Source organism: Bos indicus x Bos taurus, chromosome 17 (assembly GCF_003369695.1).
Source record: "Bos indicus x Bos taurus breed Angus x Brahman F1 hybrid chromosome 17, Bos_hybrid_MaternalHap_v2.0, whole genome shotgun sequence".
NCBI lineage: Eukaryota > Metazoa > Chordata > Mammalia > Artiodactyla > Bovidae > Bos > Bos indicus x Bos taurus.
In genome coordinates, this window is record NC_040092.1 from 4,030,999 (window position 1) to 4,052,138 (window position 21,140).

A 21,140-nucleotide genomic window follows, 5' to 3' on the forward strand; every position below is an offset into this window, starting at 1 on the left:
GTGTCCAGGGCTGGGCCGCCAACGTCAGTGAGTGGCAGGGCCTGATGGACACTGAGGCCTGGGCCAGCAGGCACCCCTGCCCAGGGGCTCCTCGGCACGGCAGAGGCCTGGACCTCCCAGAGCTTTCCCTCTTTCCAGGCAAGGGGTTAGCTCAGGTTTTTATGTCAAATCCTGCCGTTTCCACAGGTTACTGATTCCCCTTGTTGTGTTGTGTTTTTGACACAGCCCAGGCCCCCACAGTCTGTCTGTGGTCCTTGGGTCCCGGTCTCCCCCAGCCTTGGTGCCAGCGAGGGGAAGCACCAGTGTCTGGGCAGCTCTGCTGGGTTCCAGGCTCCCCGTGGTCTCTAGAGGCCCCCCTCCTGGCCTCCCCCCTCACTCCCCCTTGTCATCATCCGGCTCCAGCTGTGACTGCCCGTCAGCCACCTCTGCCGCGAATGGGCACGAGGAAGGCCAAGGGTCAGAGGAGGGGGCTTCAGGTGGAGACCTTGGACCAGAACAACCAGCCAGGTTCTGGGGCATTGCCCTGCTGCGCTGTGGCTGCCCCCCGGCTCCTGGCATGGGCGGCATCTCCAAGATGGGGCCAGATACAGCCCAGCTTCGGGAAAGGGGGCAGCTCGTGATCTTTTCTCCCTTCTTCTCCACAGCCCGACCACTTTGTGCAGGACCCTGCGGTGCTACGGGAGAAAGCGGAAGCCAGACGTGTGGCCTTCCTGGCCAGGAAGGGGTGAGCGCTTACGGCGCCATTGTCAATGGGCAGGGGAAGCCCCAGCCCACCACCCAGGAAGCCCACACACACCCCCCAAGTGCTTTACATGTGTTAACATGTTGCTCTGGCCACAGATCTAGGAAGTAGCTAGTCTTGTCATTGTCCTTATTTTATAGATGAAGGAACTGAGGCCCAGATGTGTTAAATAATTTGCCAAAGGTCACACAGCCAGTGGATGGCAGACTCCATTTCTCCTCCGACCTCAAGCTGGCACGGGGGTGTCCTGGCCCAAGCTTGGTGTCTGTTCCTGGGGATCTCGGAGGAAGGCAGCGGGCTCTTCCCCTTCTGGTCAGGGCCACCTCCTCTGGCTGATGGATTCTTCTGGGGGCGGGTTGTTCCTCCCCCAGGTACCGGCATGACAGCTCCACAGTGGTGGCCGGCAGCCCCCGGGGCCACGGGCAGAGCCGAGAGACCATGCAGGAACGCAGGAAGAAGGAAGCCAGCAAGGCCACCCGAGCCAACCACAACCGGAGGACCATGGCTGACCGCAAGAGAAGTAAAGGCATGATTCCATCGTGAGACTGCTGCGCCGGGACCAGCGGGAGGTCCGGGCCTCCTCGCCAGTCGGCCCCCTGCCAGGGCCCCAAGTTCAAGTCTACCCCTCGACAGCCTCAGCTTCGCAGCCCCTGAGAAGGCCACCTCATTCGTCATCCACCAGCCAGCCGTGAGCGCCTTCCTGCAGAACACACAGTGCCTTAGCCCGCGGCCGAAGAACCGCGAGGCCAGCGAGCAGGCGAAGGGACGGGAACAGAGCCCCAGGGCCAGCCTCCCAAACCTTGTGCAGCCAGATACCACCTCGCTTTCTCCCGGACAGTGGGAAGCTTGTATATTCACAAACAGAAAACAAAAAAGGCCCTCGAATAAAATTTTTGACCCTTTCAAGAAAGGATCCGTGCCCGGCCTGTGACCTCTTCCCCTCCCCGCTCCTGCCCCCCACCCAGCCCTGCCGTCCTAGTCCAGCGATGGCCGCCATCAGGAGAGGAAGAGGGCAGGACGGTGCTCTGTTCATCAGTCTTTCGTGCTTGCCTCCCACTTTAAGCCCTCCTGATCTTGCTCTACCTTGCTGTGTGGCCGGAGACCATCACCCCGCTCTCTGAGCCTCCACTTCCTGCCTGTGGAAGGAGGGGCCAGCATGAGGCCCTGCTGTCCAGCCCTTACCGTGACCTCACCAGCCCCCGCAGCCGCCGCCCTAGGGAGTGGGCAGGTGCAGTTTCCAGTCCCATAGTGCCAGGGAGGGCGGCCGGGCACTGAGACGTAAAGGTGGCTGCCCAGGCCACAGCCGGGAGGTGGGCGACCAGGGACTGGACACGCAGGCTGAGCCCTGGCCTTCACGGGGTCCTTGGTCCCAACAGGGGTGTTTTCTCCATCTCACAGCCTCCCACGGCCGGCCAGCCAGTGGCCGCACCAGAGCCAGAACTCAGTGGCTCTTGGTCACATATACATTCCATTAAATCTTCCGAAATCAAGGGATCACAAACAGGAAGAAACAAGTGATAATGCCACTACCGAGCCCTGTTGCACTGAAGCAAGTGGGCCTCAGGCCTTGTTCCTCAAAAGACCCCCCACAGCCAGGGCCAACCAGCTCCCAGCATGGCCGTGGCTGCCAGACTTCCCAATTCCTGGGCCACCCAGAATGGGGCCGATCGGTGACGGATCAGCGGCGGGGCATTTGCTGGGCTGAGCCCCCGCATTTGGCCTGGCCCAGAGTCTGTCGGCGGAAGCCAGGGCCCCTGCCCAGCTGGACCTTGACAAATCACCGCAGATGCTGGTGCCATTTATTTGCACATGGTTGGGATGAGCGTCTGAAGCAGCGAGGCCGACAGGCACTTGACGCATTGGTTTTGCTAGGCCGGCCCACACAAGTGGAAATCAATAGCAATTCCTCTGTGGCGCCAGTTCTCTCAGCGTGTTTGAGACGCAGAGCAGATACGGGGGTGGGGGTGTGCTCCCCTCGAAATGTCAAGTTAGCTGAGATCAGGCCCCGGGTCAGCCGTCCTGACAGGCAGAGGGAAGACTCTGTTTCCTCCTGGAGGCATTTCCCAGGGACCCAGATCAGGGTCAGGCCCATTTTTTCCTCTCTCTCTCAAACTGCTCAAGCCCATCTCTTGGCCCTGGAGGTGGGGCAGGGGGCTCCCTGGCCATACCTGCCTCATTGTTTACACAAACCCTCACACCTGCACGTGATCATCTCCTCCTGACCACCTGGAGTTCCGGCTTCACGTTAGCATCCTGGTGTAAAGGACATGAGAAGACAGAGATCACTTTTGAAATTTTCCAGAATGAAGTTCCAGGTCCAACTTTGTCTCCCTGGAGGCATCACTTCATGGTGATTTTCCATTTCAGACCACGAGGGCCCCTTCAGGGGGTGCTTCAAAAGAAAACCACTCAGGGGTCACCAGATGGAGAAGGAAATGGCAACCCACTCCAGTATTCTTGCCTGGAAAACTCCATGGACAGAGGAGCCTGGCTGGCTGCAGTCCATGGGGTTACATGACTGAGCATGTGTGCATGAGGGTGGAGGGTGATGGGTTGGTAGCAATAAACTGGTAGAACTAAAAAAAAAAAGAAAACCACTCAGGGGTCACCAGAATAGTGCTGGTAGGCATACCCCTTCACCTCTTGGGGACTCAGTTTTCCTGTCTATAAAGTGGGTACATTGGACCAGGTGAATGGTTTCCATTTGGTGCCAATTAGATCCTCCGAGAAAGCCCCAGGGTGTAAGACGGGCAACGTTATAAATGAAGTGGGGTCTGGAACCCTGCCCACCCGCCCAATGGCTCTGCCACCCCCATGACTGCTCCGAAGCAGGAATCTTGTAAGTGCCCTCTCTGTACCCTGGCAGAGAACTCCACCATCACAGGCATCTCCCAGGAAGCTTTTAAGATCTTGTGCCTCCAAAAGGACTGAAGACCGGAGTGTCTGTGTTTCTAGTCCACGAGGGGCAGCGATGGTGGACGTGTTAGTTTGAACAAGTACACCTGTGCTTCTGAGGTGGGTGGGCAGATCCTGTCATTGTGGGTAAAAAGTCGGGGCTCAGGAGTCCTAGTAAGTTGCCCAGAGCCCATGTCAAGACAACAGTAGAGCTTGAACGCAGATCCTATCTGAGTGGCCCCCTGATTCGTCCAGGCACAGGCTGGAAGAGTTAAATGCTTGGCAAGAACCCGCCTGTCCCGGCCACACCAGAAGCTTGGGTTAAATAACACAGGGAGAGAACAAACAAAAGTTAAGCCCACCAAAAATGCAGGGGGCTGTTGGGTAGCCCTTAAACATGATGTCAGTGAACACTTAGCGGCAACATGAGAAACCAAAAATGCAAGGTTTTTTTTTTTAAGAATAAATTTAAGGGACTTGCCTGGCAGTCCAATGGTTAAGACCATGTTTCCAGTACAGAGGGCGGGTGTTTAATCCCTCGTCAGGGAACTGAGAGCCCACATGCCAAGCAGCAAGGCCAAGTAAAATTTAAAAAAAAATTGAAAGCAGACTACATGATAATACACTGTGATTGTGAAAATGTTAGAAAAAAGGTTTTTTGTTTTTTTGCATTTTTCCAAGTCTGGAAGGGAATGTACATAATGAGAAATGATGATAAGAGCATGGATGATGGTGGTGATGAAACCACAATTATTCGTTTTTAGAATAAAAAGCGCTTACTGTGCACTTACCTTGGCCAGAGTTTCTGCTTGGCTCATTTTTGCTTAATCCTCACCCAGTAGGTACAGATGAGGAGACTGAGGAACCGAGCGGGTAGGTGGCCTGCCTGAGGCCACACGTGTAGCAAATGACCAAGAGAGGCTTTGGTCTCAGAAGTGTCCCCTAAAGCCGACTCTTAAGCCTGAAGTCTCCTGCCATCCCTCTTCCCTCCACCCCCGAATGCTTGTACTACCTTTCTTACAAAGTAAAAAATACAAGTGCAACAGCTGCAGAACACGAGGACAGGAGATGCCGTTTCATCAGGCCAGGCTGACAGGACCCCGATCGATCGTGTGTGTGTAGGACCGTTGGCCACTGTGTCCCCAGAGCTCAGGCGCTCTGTTCCATTTCTTCACTTTCTATTTTTCTATTTTCAAATTCATGTATCCTTTCAACTCTGTGTGTCCAGCCTTGCCGTTCAGCCTACTGAATGGTTCTTCGTTTTTGCACTGAGACTCTCTCCAGGGGAAGTGAGGGAAAGGCTGGAGGCTAAGATGGGAATGCAGAGGCTGGGGGGCATGGAGGCCCTGGAGGGGCCCAAGAGGCAGGAAAGTCAAGGATCAGGGTGAAAGTGGGAGGGGATGGGGGCGAGGGAATGCCAGGTCAGGCTGCAGCCTCGAGGTCAAGCAGGCTAAGGGAGTGGGGCTCACTGCCCAGCTTTGCCAGGAAGTGATGGAGAAATAGCCACTGGGAAGCATGGGACATGAGGAAGAGGAGGCAGGAGAGTAGAAAGAAAGAAAGTGAAGTCGCTCAGTCGTGTTGAACTCTTTGCGAGCCCATGGACTGGAACCTACCAGCCTCCTCCGTCCATGGGATTTTTCAGGCAAGAGTACTGGAATGAGTTGCCATTTCCTTCTCCAGGAGATCTTCCTGACCCAAGGATTGAACCCGGGTCTCCCACATTGTAGGCAGACACTTTACCATCTGAGCCACCAGGTAGGCAGGAGAGTGAGCCCATGTAAACGGCACTTGAGGGACCTTCGTCATGGTCCTGTGGCTAAGACTCCTCGCTCCCAATGCTGGGGGCTTGGGTTCAATCCCCGATTGGAGAATCTAGATCCCATATACCGCAACTAAGAGCTTACATGCTACAACTAAAGATCCCACGTACAGCAACTAAGACCTGTACAGCCAAAGAAAGAAATGTTAAAAAAATTTTTTTAAGGAATGACATCAAAGAGAAGGAAGCGAGGGCTCAGCAGTGAGGAAGGCGTATTAGGACTTAGAGTGTGTTTATGGGGTCTTTAGAAGGAGCCAGGGTGGCTGGTCCTCAGGGAAGGGAAGCAGGGAGCCAGGGCCCTGGAGCTCTCAGAGCAGCCCAGTAGAACCAGGGACAACCTGGCACCAATTCTTATCTAGATCTCCGTGCTGGGACAGCAGGGAGGGGCCTTGGCTGTGGTCAGAAGCTCTTGCTATTCCACCGGCTGAACCAAGGTAAAAAAATTCATCTAAAGTTTACCATCTTTACCATCCCCTCCCACTTTCACCCTGATCCTTGATGTGTGTGTGTGTGTGTGAGAGAGAGAGAGAGAGACAGAGAGAGAGACAGAGAGAGAGAGATGGGGGCTGGGGACATCTTAAAATGAGCGTTAAATTCCAACTTCACATCGTAAGAGAAATTCTCTTCCAGCAGTCGATAATCAACAGAATTTTACACAGAATGGCAGAACTCAGGGAGCCTTAAAGGGCGCAGAGTCCAGAGTTTTTCAACCTATTTAAAACCCCCAACTTGCCCCAATCACAGGCCCCTGGGATTTCGGATTCCAGCTCCTCCCCTGGGGATGGGGAGGTGTACCCTGTTCAAGAGTTTACTAGGCTTCCATGGGTCTCTCCCAGTCCTGGAGGTGGTATGGAGCTTTCTTTCAGTCGACTTGGTCTGAATTATAAAAACAAGAGGTTCTTCATTCTAGCTCTCCAAAGATGAAATTGTGACAGAATATGCTTTTTCTGGCTGCATGATCCCACCCTCCGCCACCTGACATGTCCCTTAAGTGCTCTGCCATCCCAAGCGGTAACTGTGCTTTTCTCCTGTTTAAAGTGGTTTCCATAGAAGAGCCTGGCAGAAAAAGAGCCTCCAATGGGACAAGCACCCATCATTCCTGTGCACTTAGGAATTTTATTTACAGAGATCACATGCAGGCGCCCACCCTGTCTCCCATCTGGTCTACTCAGCGTTCCTTCACATAGACACCCCCAGGCCTTATTTGTCCACCCTTTTTATTGTTACTTTGCTCAGACAGGTGGCCAGAGGTGATGAAAAAAGGCACTGGATGAAGAGGCAGGAGGCTGAGGCCCAGGCCCTAGCCTTCAATAAGCTGTGTGACCTTAGATCAGTCACTCTCTGGGCTTCTATTTCTTTTTGTGCGGAAGGGGGATGATCATCCTCCAAGCCCTCTTGCCTTGTGGGGGCCAGTAACTTTGGGGGTCAGATTGGATCATGACTGGGGGACACTCAGAGCAGTGAACCTCTTTCAGCTGAGAGAGAAAAAAACTGTCGTGGGCAGCCCTTCAGTCTGCATTTGGGGCAGTTTCCTCCTCTGCTTTTTCTCTCTCTCTCTTTTTTAATTGCCTCATCGGTGGGATCTTAGTTCCCTTACCAGGGATTGAACCTGTGCCCTTTGCACTAGGAGCATAGAGTCTTAACCACTGGATGGCCAGAGGAGTCCCATCCTCTGCTCTCTTTTAATCACCCTGCTGGAAACCTCTTTGCCCAAATCACCTGTTATTTCTGGGGGCAGGGCGCATTAGTCAACGTGGACTTCTGGGGTCCCAGGGGCACGAACAGTTCCAGAGCTGCCAGCATCTGCGTTTTTGCCGGCAGTTCCCAGCAGAAGGACAGAAAATGAGGGGAAGGCTTTTGCCTTTGTGGGCAAGTTCTGTCATGAAACAGCCTCCCCCAGGCCCCTGCCTCTAGGGAGCCAGGGAACTGTGGAGCTGAGACCCCTTTGGTGGGGAGTCTGATTAGAGAAGGGGAAGGCCACTGCCCGCTCCTGTGCCAGGCTCACCGGGTCCAAGTGCCAATGGGCGGAGCCTCGCCCCCAGGTCCCAGGAGAGGAGTGACGTCGTGAGGACCAGTGGGTGACCTGCTAAAGGGAAGGCATGTGCTTGTCACACCTGGAAAACCGGACTCCCCCGCCCAGGAGGGGTCCGCACACAAAAGCACTGGTTCCCCCCACCCCCAAAGCTGTAAACTCAGAGTAACAGCAAGGCCAAGGCCAGAACTTTCCACCGGGGATCAGGGGCCTCTGAATGGCCAGCGGCCTATATTGCTTTTGCCATTCAGAGAAGGAGCCAGGCTCTGGGGTCAGGACCCAGCTGGCCTCAGCCACTCCCGGACCTCGTGACTCTGAGCAAGGTGGCCTTTCCTCTCTAAGCCAGAACTGTCTTGTCTGCAGATCAGAGATGTTGGCAGGATGGCTGGCATAAGGTGTGTAAAGCCCCAGCCTGCTGTGAGGTGGCCAGCGACCTAGCAGAGCCCTGCTCACAGGGCCCCAGGTGAGGGGTGGTGGGTGCCTCCTGCCAGTGCTCCAGGGCAGTCCTCCCAGAAGTCCTCCCAGGGCTCAGGATGGCCTGGACACACAGGAGCCAGAGGCAGAGGAGATAGGTGCCGGGAGCCATCTCCCGGCATATTGCACATTGAGTGCAGCACTTTCACAGCATCATCTTTCAGGATCTGGAATAGCTCAACTGGAAGTCTATCTCTGTCAGGAGCCAGCGGAGGAAGTCCGCCCGTGGCAAAGGTCATGAGGAAGGAGGCTCGGCATACGCAAAGGCGGGATCGAGCCTCAGGAGTTCCCCTGGAAATTCTCGAGCGTGTACCCCCAAAACCAGAGTCTGCCTACTTTCTGCTTTGTGCTCTCACCTACACCTCTGACTTTACAGGGGGCTGTCTCCCACTACCTCTCTCTGAAAAAAGAGTTAACTTATAGCTCCAGTTAATAAAGTTCCTGGGTGTGATAGTGTTTCAACCTACAAACTCCTTTGGAAGTCCTCTAGCCTGCCTGAATAGGTTTTTCCGGCCACATGTGATTGCTCAGAGCCTCCCAACTTTGAGAGGCATGAAATGTTCTAAACTGTCTAAATACAGAGTCCTTTGAGCAGTTAAAAGATTGATTAGAAATTGTATTGGTGAAGGGTTTTTCACTTGTTGGGCCAATGTTTGCTGCGAAGTCTCCATATCCCTTACCTGCTGTGTCCCTGGCAGTGTATTGATTAATATAATTGGGTGTAAGTAGTAGCTTTAATGTTTGTAACCTTGGACCCTTGAGTTAATTCTTTTTTGTTGTAGCCCACCACACCTTTGCCCTATAGGAATGCAACTTTACTGCTTTTGGATGGTGGCCTGCCTAATCACCTTTAGAGAAAAGTAAGTTTTCTGAAGAAAGGGTCTTAAAATGTTAACAGGCCTCCGGGCCAGAAGATGATGCAAATCACCTAAACTTTTGCATACGATAAATTTGCAGGAAGAAAGCCTGGCTTACAGCATGACTCTACCCCTTCCCCCATTATCCTCTATGCATAACTTAAGGTATAAAAACTACTTTGGAAAATAAAGTGCGGGCCTTGTTCACCGAAACTTGGTCTCCCCATGTCATTCTTTCTCTCACCTTCTGGCTGAATTATTCAGCCTCTTTTCTCCACTGAATTTCCTCACTGAGCTATCCTCATTCTATTATTCTTTATATCTTTGATGAATATTTAAATAAATAGGTCGCTGATGCCGTCTCTCCTTCGAATACCCTGGCTCAGCCGGGGCTGGACCCCGGCAGATAGGCACAAGCCAACCTGTAGGTGTGTGCTAGGTGCCCTGGGTGCCCCGCTCAGCCTTGCTGGACGTTAGCTACCTCACTGAATCCTTGAAACAAAGCCGGGTGGTACGTGTTATTATAAGCCTCATTTAGCAAGGTAGGCGCTTGCTCATGGCTGAGTCAGGATTCAAACCCAGATACGCCAGCCTCCAAAGTCCATAGTTGCAGCCCCTTGGTTTTCCCACCTCAGTATAGCTTGGCGCTTGAACCAGCCACCACAATACTCCACATGTGATTGGCTCAGCATGAAAAAGAGGACCTATCACCTCCCTCATTCTACACTCCATACTTCTGTTGATACAACCCCTCTAGTCAAGTCATTGCATTGACAGAGGGGCTGGAGAACGGAAAGGAGAGTAGTAAGTCAGACAGGACATATTTTGCAAATTTCCACTCTGCCACAGTCTTCTAGCAGAAGGAAAGGATACCCATTGGAGGTTGCAGTTTGAAGGATGGGTTTCATTAGGAAAGCTTAGCGAACCAAAAAGATAAGACATCCCACGGAATTGCAGCCCTAGGGCGGGAAGCGGCTTCTCCTTTGGAAGGCCTACAGGGGAGGGAGACAGAAGTCTGCTAAGTCGTCAGGAAGGAAGGAAGATGGTCGGAAGCAGACAGGACTCTGTTACATGGAGAAAGGTGTGGGGAGGAGATAAGGTCTGTCTCAGGAAGGCACGAGGCAGCTGGGGTTTACAACAGTGTTAAAGACGCCAGGAACAAGATAAGGGGGACAGAAGGGAACACAAGAAAGTGGTCCGGCCTCCGAGGGATGCAAAGGAGGTAGGGAACACCTCCTTTTAAAGCAGCTGAGACAGCAGTGCTGTGGGGGGAGGGGGCACTTGGACGATTCAGCTGTACACTCGTGCCCAAAGCTCTCAGCCTGCATTTTGTGGATTGAATATGCTAATTAGGCGCTGATCCCTGCAAACTGTGCCAGCTTCCCCCCCACCCCATTAACTTCCTCATTAAAGCAATGTAACAAAACTACCCCATAGACCTGTGCTAAGCACGGCACAAGCATCATCTCCCGTCTTTCCAAGCACCCCTAGGCATTATTATTATTATTAATATTGTCATCCCATTTTCCACATGAGGAAACTGAAGATCATAGTGGAGACGCAACTCGCTCCAACCCCCCACCCCTGCCCCAACAAGGTCACCTAGCTGGAGGCGAGCAGAGCTGGCCTTTATTTCTAGAATCCGTGTTTTTGTGGTGGTTGTTATTGGTGGCTGTGCCGCATGGATTGTGGGTTCTTAGGTCCCAGACCAGTGACTGAACTGTGACCCCTGCGGTGGAAGCATGGAGTCTAAACCACTGGCCCACCTGAGAAGTTCCCCCTTAATCCACGTTGGGAATTTTCGGTTGTTGTTGCTTTGGGAGGAGTTTTTTGTTGTTGCTCATAATGGATTTATTTTGGCGTCAATTTTTATCCTTGTTCATTTTTTGGCCATGCTGCATGGCATGAAGGATCTTAGTTCCCCAGCCAAGGATTGTGTCCCCTGAAGTGGAAGCATGGAGTCCTAACCATTGAACCACCAGGGAAGTCCCCCCATAATCTATGTTGAATCACAAGATGAGAGAGCCATGGGAACCCCCAGCAAGGGCCCCCTATTTAGAAGGTGAATAAAGTGAGAGTTGAGGTAGCCTGGATCTGAAATTGTCAGGCTAGGGAATTTGATCTTATAGGTAGTGGGGAGCTCTTGATGGCGTGTGAGCAGGGGAGTGGACATGGCAGGCTTCTGAGGGTTCAGTGGAGAGGATGAGTCCAGAGCAAGAGGGTGTGTGCAGGAGGCCTGAGGCGGGGACAAGCCTGGGGAAGCAGGAAGGCAGTCAGCACCCTTGTGCTGGGGAACTGTGGACGGCACGGCTCCGGGCCAGCGCTCCCTGCATTCCATCGCCGCCTTGTCCTTGATGCTGGCTGGAACCTGCCCTTGGCTCCCAGCCTCTGCATATACCCAAGCGTGTCAGGCCAAGGCCCCAATAAGAAATGATTTGTACGTGGTGCAGAGTGGTGGATCTGAGCTCTGAGCCAAGCATCCTGTCTCTGAACCTCTGCTCCACTCTCATTAGCTGTGTTAGCCTAGACAAGACATTTGACCTCTCTGACCTCTCCCCATTTCCACCTGTAAAATGGGGTGGAGAGCGGTGCCCACCTCGGATTGAGGATCCAGTGGTACAGGGTATGTTAATGGCCTGGTCCTGGGTGAATGCCTGGAGAAAGCAGCTCTGTGTGTGTGAGTGTGTGTCTGTGTGTGTGATACGTACTGCGTGGGCCACTGCCCGCCCCCAGTACAGAGTGTTCATCTTTTACTCACACTCAAGAAGCTGCCATCGCCTCCACCTTGCCCAAAGAATTTGTATTCCCTCCAACACTACATGTGGCTCAGACATTTTAAAATCATGGATTTCTGTCCCTTCCTTGGGAGACTTCAAACTCATCTGCAGGACAGTCCATGTGCCCTGTTGCTGGAGGGGCTGGCTGAGTTACCGGATGGAATCTCTTTCTTTGTAATTAACTTACGTTGCTCCCCACCCCCAGCTCATTACAAAACCAGTAACATGCTTGCCATGGGTCACAGGAATAAGCAAAGAAAGAAAAACCACCAGAAAGAATCACCGTTAGGATTTTAGTTCTTCTTTCCAGCATTATTTTAGAAAAAGGAATATAAACATTGGTTTTCTTCAAAACTGAGATGATTCAACACAGGCTGTTCTCACTATTCTTTTCGGGTAATAAGATATTGTGAACATTTTTCCATGTCTCATTTGCATCCTTTAGTGGGTAAAAGCATGCCTTGCTGTTGAGTCGCTCAGTTGTGTCTGAATCTTTGCGATCCCATGGACTGTAGCCCACCAGGCTTCTCTGTCCATGGACTTCTCCAGGCATACTGGAGTGGGGTGCCGTTTCCTTCTCCAGTGGGTCTTCCCAACCCAGGGATCGAACCAAGGTCTCCTGCATTGCAGGCAGATTCTTCACCGTCTGAGCCACCAGGGAAGCCCATTGACCCCAAAAGCACTCATCAGTAAACCTCCTGCACAGAGTCTGCATCCCAGGGAACCCAGCCTGTGATAGGCAACCTCTTGTGTCTACCAGGGACTAGACTAGAATGTTCTGAGGGCTGGGCCTTCCTTCTTTCTTTGAGCTGCCAGGACAAACTGGACTCCACCCAAAGTCGAAAAGTTTTGAGCCTTGGCCGGCAGCCCTGAAATGCCAGAAGTTTCCCAGGTAGCCCCTGGCTGGGTTAATTAAGCAAACAGTTGGGTGAGAATTTACTATACAGTAATCTTCACTCCCCTTGACACCCCTCCAAGATGACAGCATCTCCAGAAAGAACAAGAATCATAGCTATCATTTGAATAGCATGGTGGGTATTTTACAGATGAGGAAATCAGCTCAGAGAGGGTGAATAAACTGGTTGAGTTTGCACAGCCAGTGAGTGGTGGGGCTTGAATTCTACCCCAGGACTGTTAAAATATTTGTGCTCTTCATCCTTCACTAGAGCTATTCAATAGGAATAATAATGTCACCTTTCGGATCGTTGCAATTATTCAAATTAAATGACGTGAACCGCTAACACTTGCTACAATGCTTGGCTCATAGTAAATGGTTTATAAAGTAAACCATTACTCAGAAAACTCCCCAGGAGCTTCCCTTTCTTTGTAGTATAAAAACCAGGGACTTCCCTGGTAGTCCAGTGGTTAAGAATCTGCCTTCTAATGCAGGGAGTGAAGATTCAACCCCTGGTCAGGGAACTAAGATCCCACTTGCCATGGGGCAACTAAACCCAGGCAACAGCAGAGTGCGTGTGCCCCACAGCAAAAGATCCCACATGCCGCAGGGAAGATCCTGTGAGCCAAAACTAAGACCAATGCAGCCATAAATACATACATGTTTTTTAAAAAATCAAAAGATTAAAAAAAAAGAGAGAGAATGAAATCCCAACTCTTGGTGTGACCCTTACAAGACCACACAGTATCTGACCCTGTCTTTGACTCCTTCTCTTCCTTCAGTTCAGTAACTGAACCAAACTCACATCTGCCCCAGGGTCTTTGCCCTTGCTGTGTTCATTTCCTGGAACACTCTTATTCTGGGTCCTTACCTCACTAGATTTCTACTCACATCTCAGCTCGAATATCATCTTCCTGGAGAAGACTTCCCTGACCATCAAAGGTTGTTCTTCAAACCTGAGTCACTCCCTATAGGTTATCCAGTTTTATTTTCTTCATAGCCTTCAACATGAGCTGAAATCCTTATTTCCTTTCTCATTTACTGTCTGTCTCACCTACTAGAATGCTTTAGCTCCAAGAGGGTGGGGGTCTTTCTGGTTCTCCACTATTTGCCCAAGGTCTAGGACAGTGACAGGAATAATAGGCACTCCTTAGAGATATACTGGGAGAAGGCACTGGCACCTCACTCCAGTACTCTTGCCTGGAAAATCCCATGGATGAAGGAGCCTGGTAGGCTGCAGTCCATGGGGTCGCTAAGAGTCAGACACAACTGAGTGATTTCACTTTCACTTTTCACTTCCATGCATTGGAGAAGGAAATGGCAACCCACTCCCGTGTTCTTGCCTGGAGAATCCCACGGACGGGGGAGCCTGGTGGGCTGCCATCTATGGGGTCCCACAGAGTCGGACACGACTGAAGCAACTTAGCAGCAGCAGCATCAGAGACATACTGCTTGAATGAATGAATGAATGAATGAATAGTTTCTACCCATTTGGAGAGATGTTCCTGGATGCAAGAGAGAAGCTAGGGAAATAGGGCATCAGCATAAAACTCTTTGCCCAGAGAAAGGTCCTACTTGCTCAGAGCTGACATACCAGAGGCCAACTTCTCAGAAAAGAGTTTCAGGGACCTTCTGGAACTTGCTTGACAAGGCACCTAAGCAGTTAGCTTTTCCTGACACGTGTACGAGTGGAGCAGGTGCAGAGTCCTTGGGGCTTTTGACCTGTCAAGACTGTCTTAGCTCTTGCCCTCAGAAAATGCCGTGGGCTGAGCTTGGGACAGAGGCGGACCTTTTTCCCAGTAATAACTTCTCTGTGTCAGTCTGAGAAGGGTGCTAATCCTTACTTCCCCCACCTGTGGGCAGATTCACCCAGGGAACCCTGGGGACGCCCAGCTCCCATTCGGCAGGGCCAATCAAGAACAAGTTCCCGGGACTTTCCTGACATCGTGGTTAAGACTCTGTGCTTCCACTGCAGGGGGCACAGGTTCAATCCCTGGTCGGGGAACTAAGCCTGTGTGCCACAGCTAAGAACCTAGGCAGCCAAAATAATTAATAATAAAAAAAAAGATTCCGTGCTTCCACTGTAGGGGGCATGGGTTCAACCCCTGGTTGGAAAACTAAGATCCTGCATGCCATAAATTTAAAAAGAAAAAAAATTTTTTTTTTAAAAGAACAAGTTCTCATCAGGACTTCAGGAAGAGGCACCATGGACCGCCCAGCAGCTGGGTTCCAGGGCTGGGGGCTCACATTTCTTGACTCTCTGTGTTCATGTTCTCCCTTGGCAGCCTCCTTTTAATTCACTTCCATTCCCCGACTAAAGAGAATACAGGCTTGATGTAGAAAACTTAGAAATCGGGGGGAAAATACAAGAGAAAAGAAAATGACTCAGCCAATTAACTACTGTGAGGAATTTCGTGTAAGCATTTCCAATTTTTTTTCTTATACATGTTTACCAAAAACATAAAAGGTATCACACTTTATAGGAATTTGTGACCTGCTTTTTTCACTTAGCTTTATACTATGACTGTTCTGAGCACGTGCATTAACTATTTTTTTAATGAATTGCTTTCTTTCCTATAAAATATTTTTTACTAGAACGTCAGTATCAGCTTGTTTTGAGAAAAAGTCAATCACTGTTGCACCAAGTGAAGGTATATCTTTGAAATCCTAGCCCTCAGGTGTGTGTTTTCCCAGGAAAACTTGGTGCAGATCCTGCAGGGTTCTGTGTGCAGCCTTATCAACTTGCATGTGTGTCCTTAAGTGGATTGAACTAAACAACTCAACATGCCTTTGTGCAGCTTGGTTTTGTTTTCACTTTGTCTTTCTTTTCAACTGCAGGCTGAGTCACCCCATTCTTTTTATTGTCTGCAGAGATTTCTATGGTATGAAGCTACCTTTTATTTAACCACTCCCCCACTGAAAGGCATTTTTCTGCTTTTTTAAATTCCAAATAAGCCTCCAGTGACTTTTTGTGTGTGTGCATAAGCACGTGGAATCCTGGAGATACTTTTCTCGTCATGAAAGTTCAAGAATAAAAGGAACAAACAGGGACTCTCCTGGTGGTCCAGTGGCTAAGACTCCAAGCTCCCAGGGCAGGGGCCCGGGTTCAATCCCTGGCCAGGGAACTAGGATCCCACGTGCTACAACTGAAAAAATAAAAGATCCCGCATGCCGAAACGAAGATTGATCCCGAGTGCTGCAACTAAGACCCAGCTCAGCCAAATAAATAAATATATACATACATATTTTTAAATGGGACGAATATTTAAAAATAGATATCGGCAAAGTCCCCTCAATATCACTGCTCCAGGGCCCGTGGGCAGTGCCTGCTTCCTCACTGAAACACTGGTTTTGCTAATCCTCTCCATTTTTGTTCATGGGATGTGCAAAAAAATGGTATTTCATATTGCTTATTAGTGAAACTGGGCATCTTGTCGTTTGTGGCCATTTGTATTTCCTATTTTAATTGCCTATTCCTGTCATCCACCCTAACCTCTACTGTGTTAGTCACTTTTTCCTTATGCATTTGAAAGACTGTTTCATATATTAGTGCAGCTGGTACGTTGCCACGCTTGTTGGATACTTTCTCCCAGTTAACACTTAATTTTAGGACTTTCCTGGTGGTCCAGTATTTAAGATGCCTGCTCCAGGCTTCCCTGGGGGCTCAATGGTAAGGATTCGTCTGCTGATGCAGGGGACACAGGTTTGATCCCTAGTCCAGGAAGACCCCACATGCCGTGGAGCAACTAAGCCCGGGTGCCGCAACTACTGAGCCTGTGCTCCAGAGCCTGGGAGCCGAAACCACCAGAGCTTGTGCTCCACAAAAGAAGAAAAAGAAAAGCCCCACAATGAAAAGCTCACACACTACAGTGGAGAGTAGCCCCACTTGATGCAACTAAAGAAAAGTCCGGGCAGCAACAAAGACCCGGCACAGCCAAAAATAAAAGAAATAAAACTTTATTTTAAAAAATGTTAAGCCCCCAAGTCTCTTGGTTTTAAATGGCTACATAATATTTCACCTTAATGCTGCTGCTGCTAAGTCACTTCAGTTGTGTCCGACTCTGTGCAACCCCATAGATGTCAGCCTACCAGGCTCCTTCATCCGTGGGATTTTCCAGGCAAGAGTACTGGAGTGGGGTGCCATTGCCTTCTCCGTTTCACCGTAATAGTAATTCCTATTTTGGATATCTCATCCCTGCCCGACACCCCCTCTCCCCCCAGCCATTATAAACATCATGATGAACATATCTTGTGGCCATTAACTTTTTTTTTTAGGAAAATTTGGTAGAAGTAGAATTTACTGGGTCAAGAGTATGTATATTAAGGATCTTGATACATAAGTACAAAATATCCTCCAGGAAGATGGTACCACTTCACATCCTCTTGCAATAGTCCATCTGCGTTATTTTCCTGTATCCTCGACAAGATTAGGTAATGTTCTTTAGCTTGGCCAGTGTGTGCCAAGTTATGTCTGACTTTTTTGCGACCCCATGGACTGTGTAGCTCACCAGGCTCCTCTGTCCGTGGGATTTTTTTCAGGCAAGAATACTGGAATGGGTTGCCATTTCCTTCACCATGGGATCTATCCCACCCAGGGATCGAACTCGTGTCTCCTGCATTGGGAGGCGGATTATGGCTGAGCCATCAGGGAAGCCCAACTTGGCCAATATGACGGGTATTATCCAGGGCTGCCATGACAGATGACTGCAAACTGAGTGACTGAAAACAACAGAAATCTATTTTCTCCACATTCTGGAGGGTATTACTCTAAAATCAAGGTTTCATCAAGATCCCTCTAAAGTTTTAGAGGGGAAGAATCCTGTCCTTGCTTCTGGTTGCTGGCAATCTCTGGCATTCCTTGACCCCTGAAAACCTCTGGCATTCCTTGACCTCTGAAATTCTCATCTTTCAATCTCTGTCTCAGTCTTCTCAAGACACCCGCCATTGGATTTAGAATGACGGGTGTCCAACCCATTACCCCATCTCTTTTTTAAAAAATGTGTATTTTATAATGTGGCTGCTCCAGGTCTCGTTGTGGCATGCAGGATCTTTCAGTTGGGGCAATGTGAACTCTTAGTTGCAGCACTCGGGATCTAGTTCCCTGACCAGAGATCAAAACCGGGCCCGGCATTCAGAGCGCAGTCTTAGTCACTGGACCGCCAGGGGAGTCCCACAACCTCATCTTCATTTAACTGATTACATCTGCAAAGACCCTAACTCCAAATAGGCTCATGTTGAGGTTCTGGGTGGATAATATTCACTCCCATAAAATAGGTAAAATGGGGTTAATATTTGTCTCTTAATTGAAAACAGATATACAACCTCAACTGTCCTGAAGTGCCAATGACAAGTAACGGGGCATCTTAATGTAGAATGGCTTAGAGATACTCTTGCTGCTTGGGCTGAATATGCCTCACTCGAGACAGGTGATCAATTAAGCTCGTTCTAACCCCACTGCCCTGAGCTTGTCATCAGGTGCTCAAGGATACTGTAGAATAACTTTTCAAGAATGCTCCATTTTATTGTTTTTCGCCAGCACACTACCGTCAAATTGTTGGGGAAAGTGTAGTGTAATGTAAATGGCAAATCTTCAACCCTCAGAACTATCTTTTACTTCATGGTGAAATCATTCTTAAAAAGAATAGCCTCTACTCTGGCTCAGGTCTTGATCTGCCCCCTAGAGCTGTACCTTTGTCAGGTCATGATTTCTCCAGGCCTGGACGTCACCTTCATGAGGATATGCCTCAGGTAGGGCAAACTGGGCAGTTCCTAGGGTCTCTCCAAGCCCCGCATGAGTTTCCCAACTGGCTCTTCCCCCCTCAGACGCTAGTGGTTGTTCTAGCTCTGGCCCCATCACTCCAGGCTCCAGGTGAAAGATGGTGGGCAAGTGAGTCACTCATCTTCCCGGCCAGTCACCAAACACAACCAAGCGCTCTACTGTTCAGCACATCCCCTTGCTCTCCACAGCAGCTCCCAGCCATGCTGCGTGCTTTCCGATATGCCTTACAGCCATGAGAAGATGAGCTGTGGCCCAGAGAGGTATGCCAGCTTCCCCAGAGATCCTCGGCAACTTAAAGGCAGAATGGAGAATAAACATTTGTTCCCCAGCTGGATCCACAGCGCTTCCCTATGGCCAAGCCAGTTAGCTGTCCTCTGCGTGACTCAAGAATGCAGCTATTGGTTTAGAGGCCAAAGTTGAAGGTTAACACCTCCAGCTCTAGCTCACGGTGTGAAAACTAGAATTCTCTGGAAGTTAATGGGAGATCCAAAATAATGGAATCTGCCCTTCAGATGTCTGCAGAGGACTTTGAAGTGGTGTCAAATAACTGGTAAAGTGAAGAGCAGCTAGTTAAGAAGATGCAGAAGCAGGTCTCAAGGCCAATTTACATTTATTTGCTGATGACTCTGACTAAACATACTTCAAACATAGCAGAAGTTAAAGAGTCTGTCAGGGGACGCCATCTCCTGTCGACAGATAAAGGTGGTCCATGGAGAGTGACGAGAGCGTGTCTTCAAGCTGAGGCCGCGGCTCTGGGCAAACAGCTGGTGCTGGACCTGGTCCTTCTGGCCTGGACGGGGGCCTCCCAGGAGCTACTCCTTGTTCTCATACTTGTGCTTGATGTGCTTCCACAGCTTCTGCATTTTAAACACAAGAGCCACAAACGGAGTTTTGCTTCTCACATTGAACAAGGCCTCCCACAGCCCTGGACTTAAAACAAGCCTGAGAGAAACGCGTACCACATCCAGACAGCTTGCAGTGGGCAGTCTGGAAGCAATACTAGGCCTGACGTACACTCCTAGCATTTACAGAATGCTCTGAGTCAGTATGTGAAGGAAGGGGGAACGCATGACCTCACTCTACAGGTAACTGAGGTAGAGACACTAAGGGACCTGGGCCCCCAAAGCACACAATTATTAAGGAACAGAGGCTGGAAAATGTCTCTATTCTTGAACTCCCAGGTATTACTCCAGAGGTCCTAAGAGCCTGGTCCCCAAATACTTCACACTGAGCCATATTTTAACCTCATCAGACTTATGATCCCTCGGTCAGGAACTAGCTGTATTCTCATTCCTAAAAGCACCAAGAATGGGTGGATTATGACAACGTTCTGAGATGCCTTCCCCACATACTGAAATGGCCAGGGGAACAGCCTGCAAATGAACAGGAGCAGCACTTTCATAAGGACAGAAAGCTACCCTGGCCACAGGCTGTACATCAGGAGACCGAGCCTGCCTGGGCAGTAGGGCCAGACAGTTTCAAATTATTAACAGAGTGGTGGAACACAGCTTATTTGCCCAGGACGTTCCTTAGTATGAGCCATAAATTAAATACCTTAACGATATAAAGTCTGCAGAGCACCCAGCACAGTGCCTGGCACCCAGGGACTTTAAAAGGTGTTGTTATTCTCTATCTTATGCTTCCACTTCCTCCCCAGGACTGTAGAAAGTGCTAGTTTTTGAGTGGTACCACCTACCACCTGTGGGCTTCCCTTGGCTCAGACGGTGAAGTGGCTGCCTACAATGCGGGAGACCCGAGTTTGATCCCTGGGTCGGGAAGTTGCCTCGGAGAAGGAAATGGCAACCCACTCCAGCATTCTTGCCTGGAAAATCCCATGGACGGAGGAGTCCGGTAGGCTACAGTCCATGAGGTCGCAAAGAGTCGGACACGACTGAGCGACTTCACTTCACTTCACCTACCACCTACTGCGACACCTTGCCAGCGTCTCATGGAATCCTCACAATAATTCCCTGAGATAGCTACTATCATTTCTATTTCACAGAAAAAAGTGAAGCTCAGAGAGGTTAACTCACACAAGTTATTAAGTCCCGGTATTCCCATCCAGGGATCTCCGCTTTGTATACCCTCTCGATCCCCCTCACCCCTTAACCACTATTAATACCATCGCTGCCAGCATAGAAAGGCTTCGGAACTGAAAAGTGCTGTCTAAAAAGGCCAGCCCCAGTGTCTAAGAAGATGTCCTATTCACGGCCGTCACCCGCTCAAATGTGCCCTTGAAACCCTCAGACGAAACAGGGGGTCCCGGGTCCAGCCCTGACTTGCCACTGGCCTCCTGGTAGTGTGGCCCTAATAATCCTTTGCTCTCACTAAGCTTTTAGTTAGTTTAGGACAAGTGGGTGTGTGGTGTGGGAGACAGCGATACTAACAACCTCTGCACGGTGGGAGCTATTGATCCCGTTGAACATTTTAGGATTCATACCGGCGGGGAACGGACAGACGGAGTCTACAGATAGAAGACATCTAGGGTTCCCTTTACGCTACTCGTAAAGGTAGACTAAGTCCCGGCCCACCTCCACTCGCCCTGTCATCCCTCAGAAGGGCCCAAGGTCAGGGACGGTCCAGGCCCTCACCCCCTCGTTGATGTGTTCGTAGATGGCGTCTGCGCCTTGATCGAAGGCGCGCTCGAAGAACAGGGCGCCCACGACGATGGTGAGGGCGAAGGTAGAGGTCCTGCGAAACAGCAAGGAGTACAACCTCGCAGTCAACGTTGGGGCCACCATGTTTGTCCGCTGCAGAACGAGCGCCGGCGCCGCGACGACCTTTCTCTCCAAAGGGCCTCCACGTGTAATGCTTTATGGGATTTGTAGTTCTTCTGAATCTCGGTGCTCGTCGTATTGAACTATGGAGGT

The 21,140-nt window shown here is 50.4% G+C and overlaps 2 protein-coding genes across 11 annotated transcripts in view; one reads left to right on the forward strand and one right to left on the reverse strand.

The window, feature by feature from the left end:
• The window catches only part of ASCC2 (activating signal cointegrator 1 complex subunit 2), a 36,049-nt gene extending 34,396 nt beyond the window's left edge, over positions 1-1,653 (forward strand). For all 9 annotated transcript variants that reach the window (XM_027566349.1, XM_027566355.1, XM_027566350.1 and 6 more), the window contains 2 exons: positions 645-724; positions 1,114-1,653. In XM_027566349.1, coding sequence (XP_027422150.1) covers positions 645-724; positions 1,114-1,285 — 252 coding nt within the window. In that variant the 3' untranslated portion in view covers positions 1,286-1,653. The remainder of the gene's footprint in view (positions 1-644; positions 725-1,113) is intronic.
• A 17,210-nt stretch (positions 1,654-18,863) lies between these two features.
• LOC113907334 (cytochrome b-c1 complex subunit 9) lies at positions 18,864-21,123 on the reverse strand. 2 transcript variants are annotated; one of them, XM_027566360.1, is made up of 2 exons: positions 20,862-21,123; positions 18,864-19,127 (listed from the first exon to the last, which is right to left on the reverse strand). In XM_027566360.1, the coding sequence occupies exons 1-2, from the start codon at positions 21,009-21,011 to the stop codon at positions 19,083-19,085; spliced, it is 195 nt and encodes a 64-aa protein (XP_027422161.1). In that variant the 5' UTR covers positions 21,012-21,123; the 3' UTR covers positions 18,864-19,082. The 2 variants fall into 2 exon arrangements, with proteins under 2 accessions (XP_027422161.1, XP_027422163.1); XM_027566362.1 differs by having other exon boundaries at positions 20,802-21,093.
• Positions 21,124-21,140: the final 17 nt, after the last annotated feature.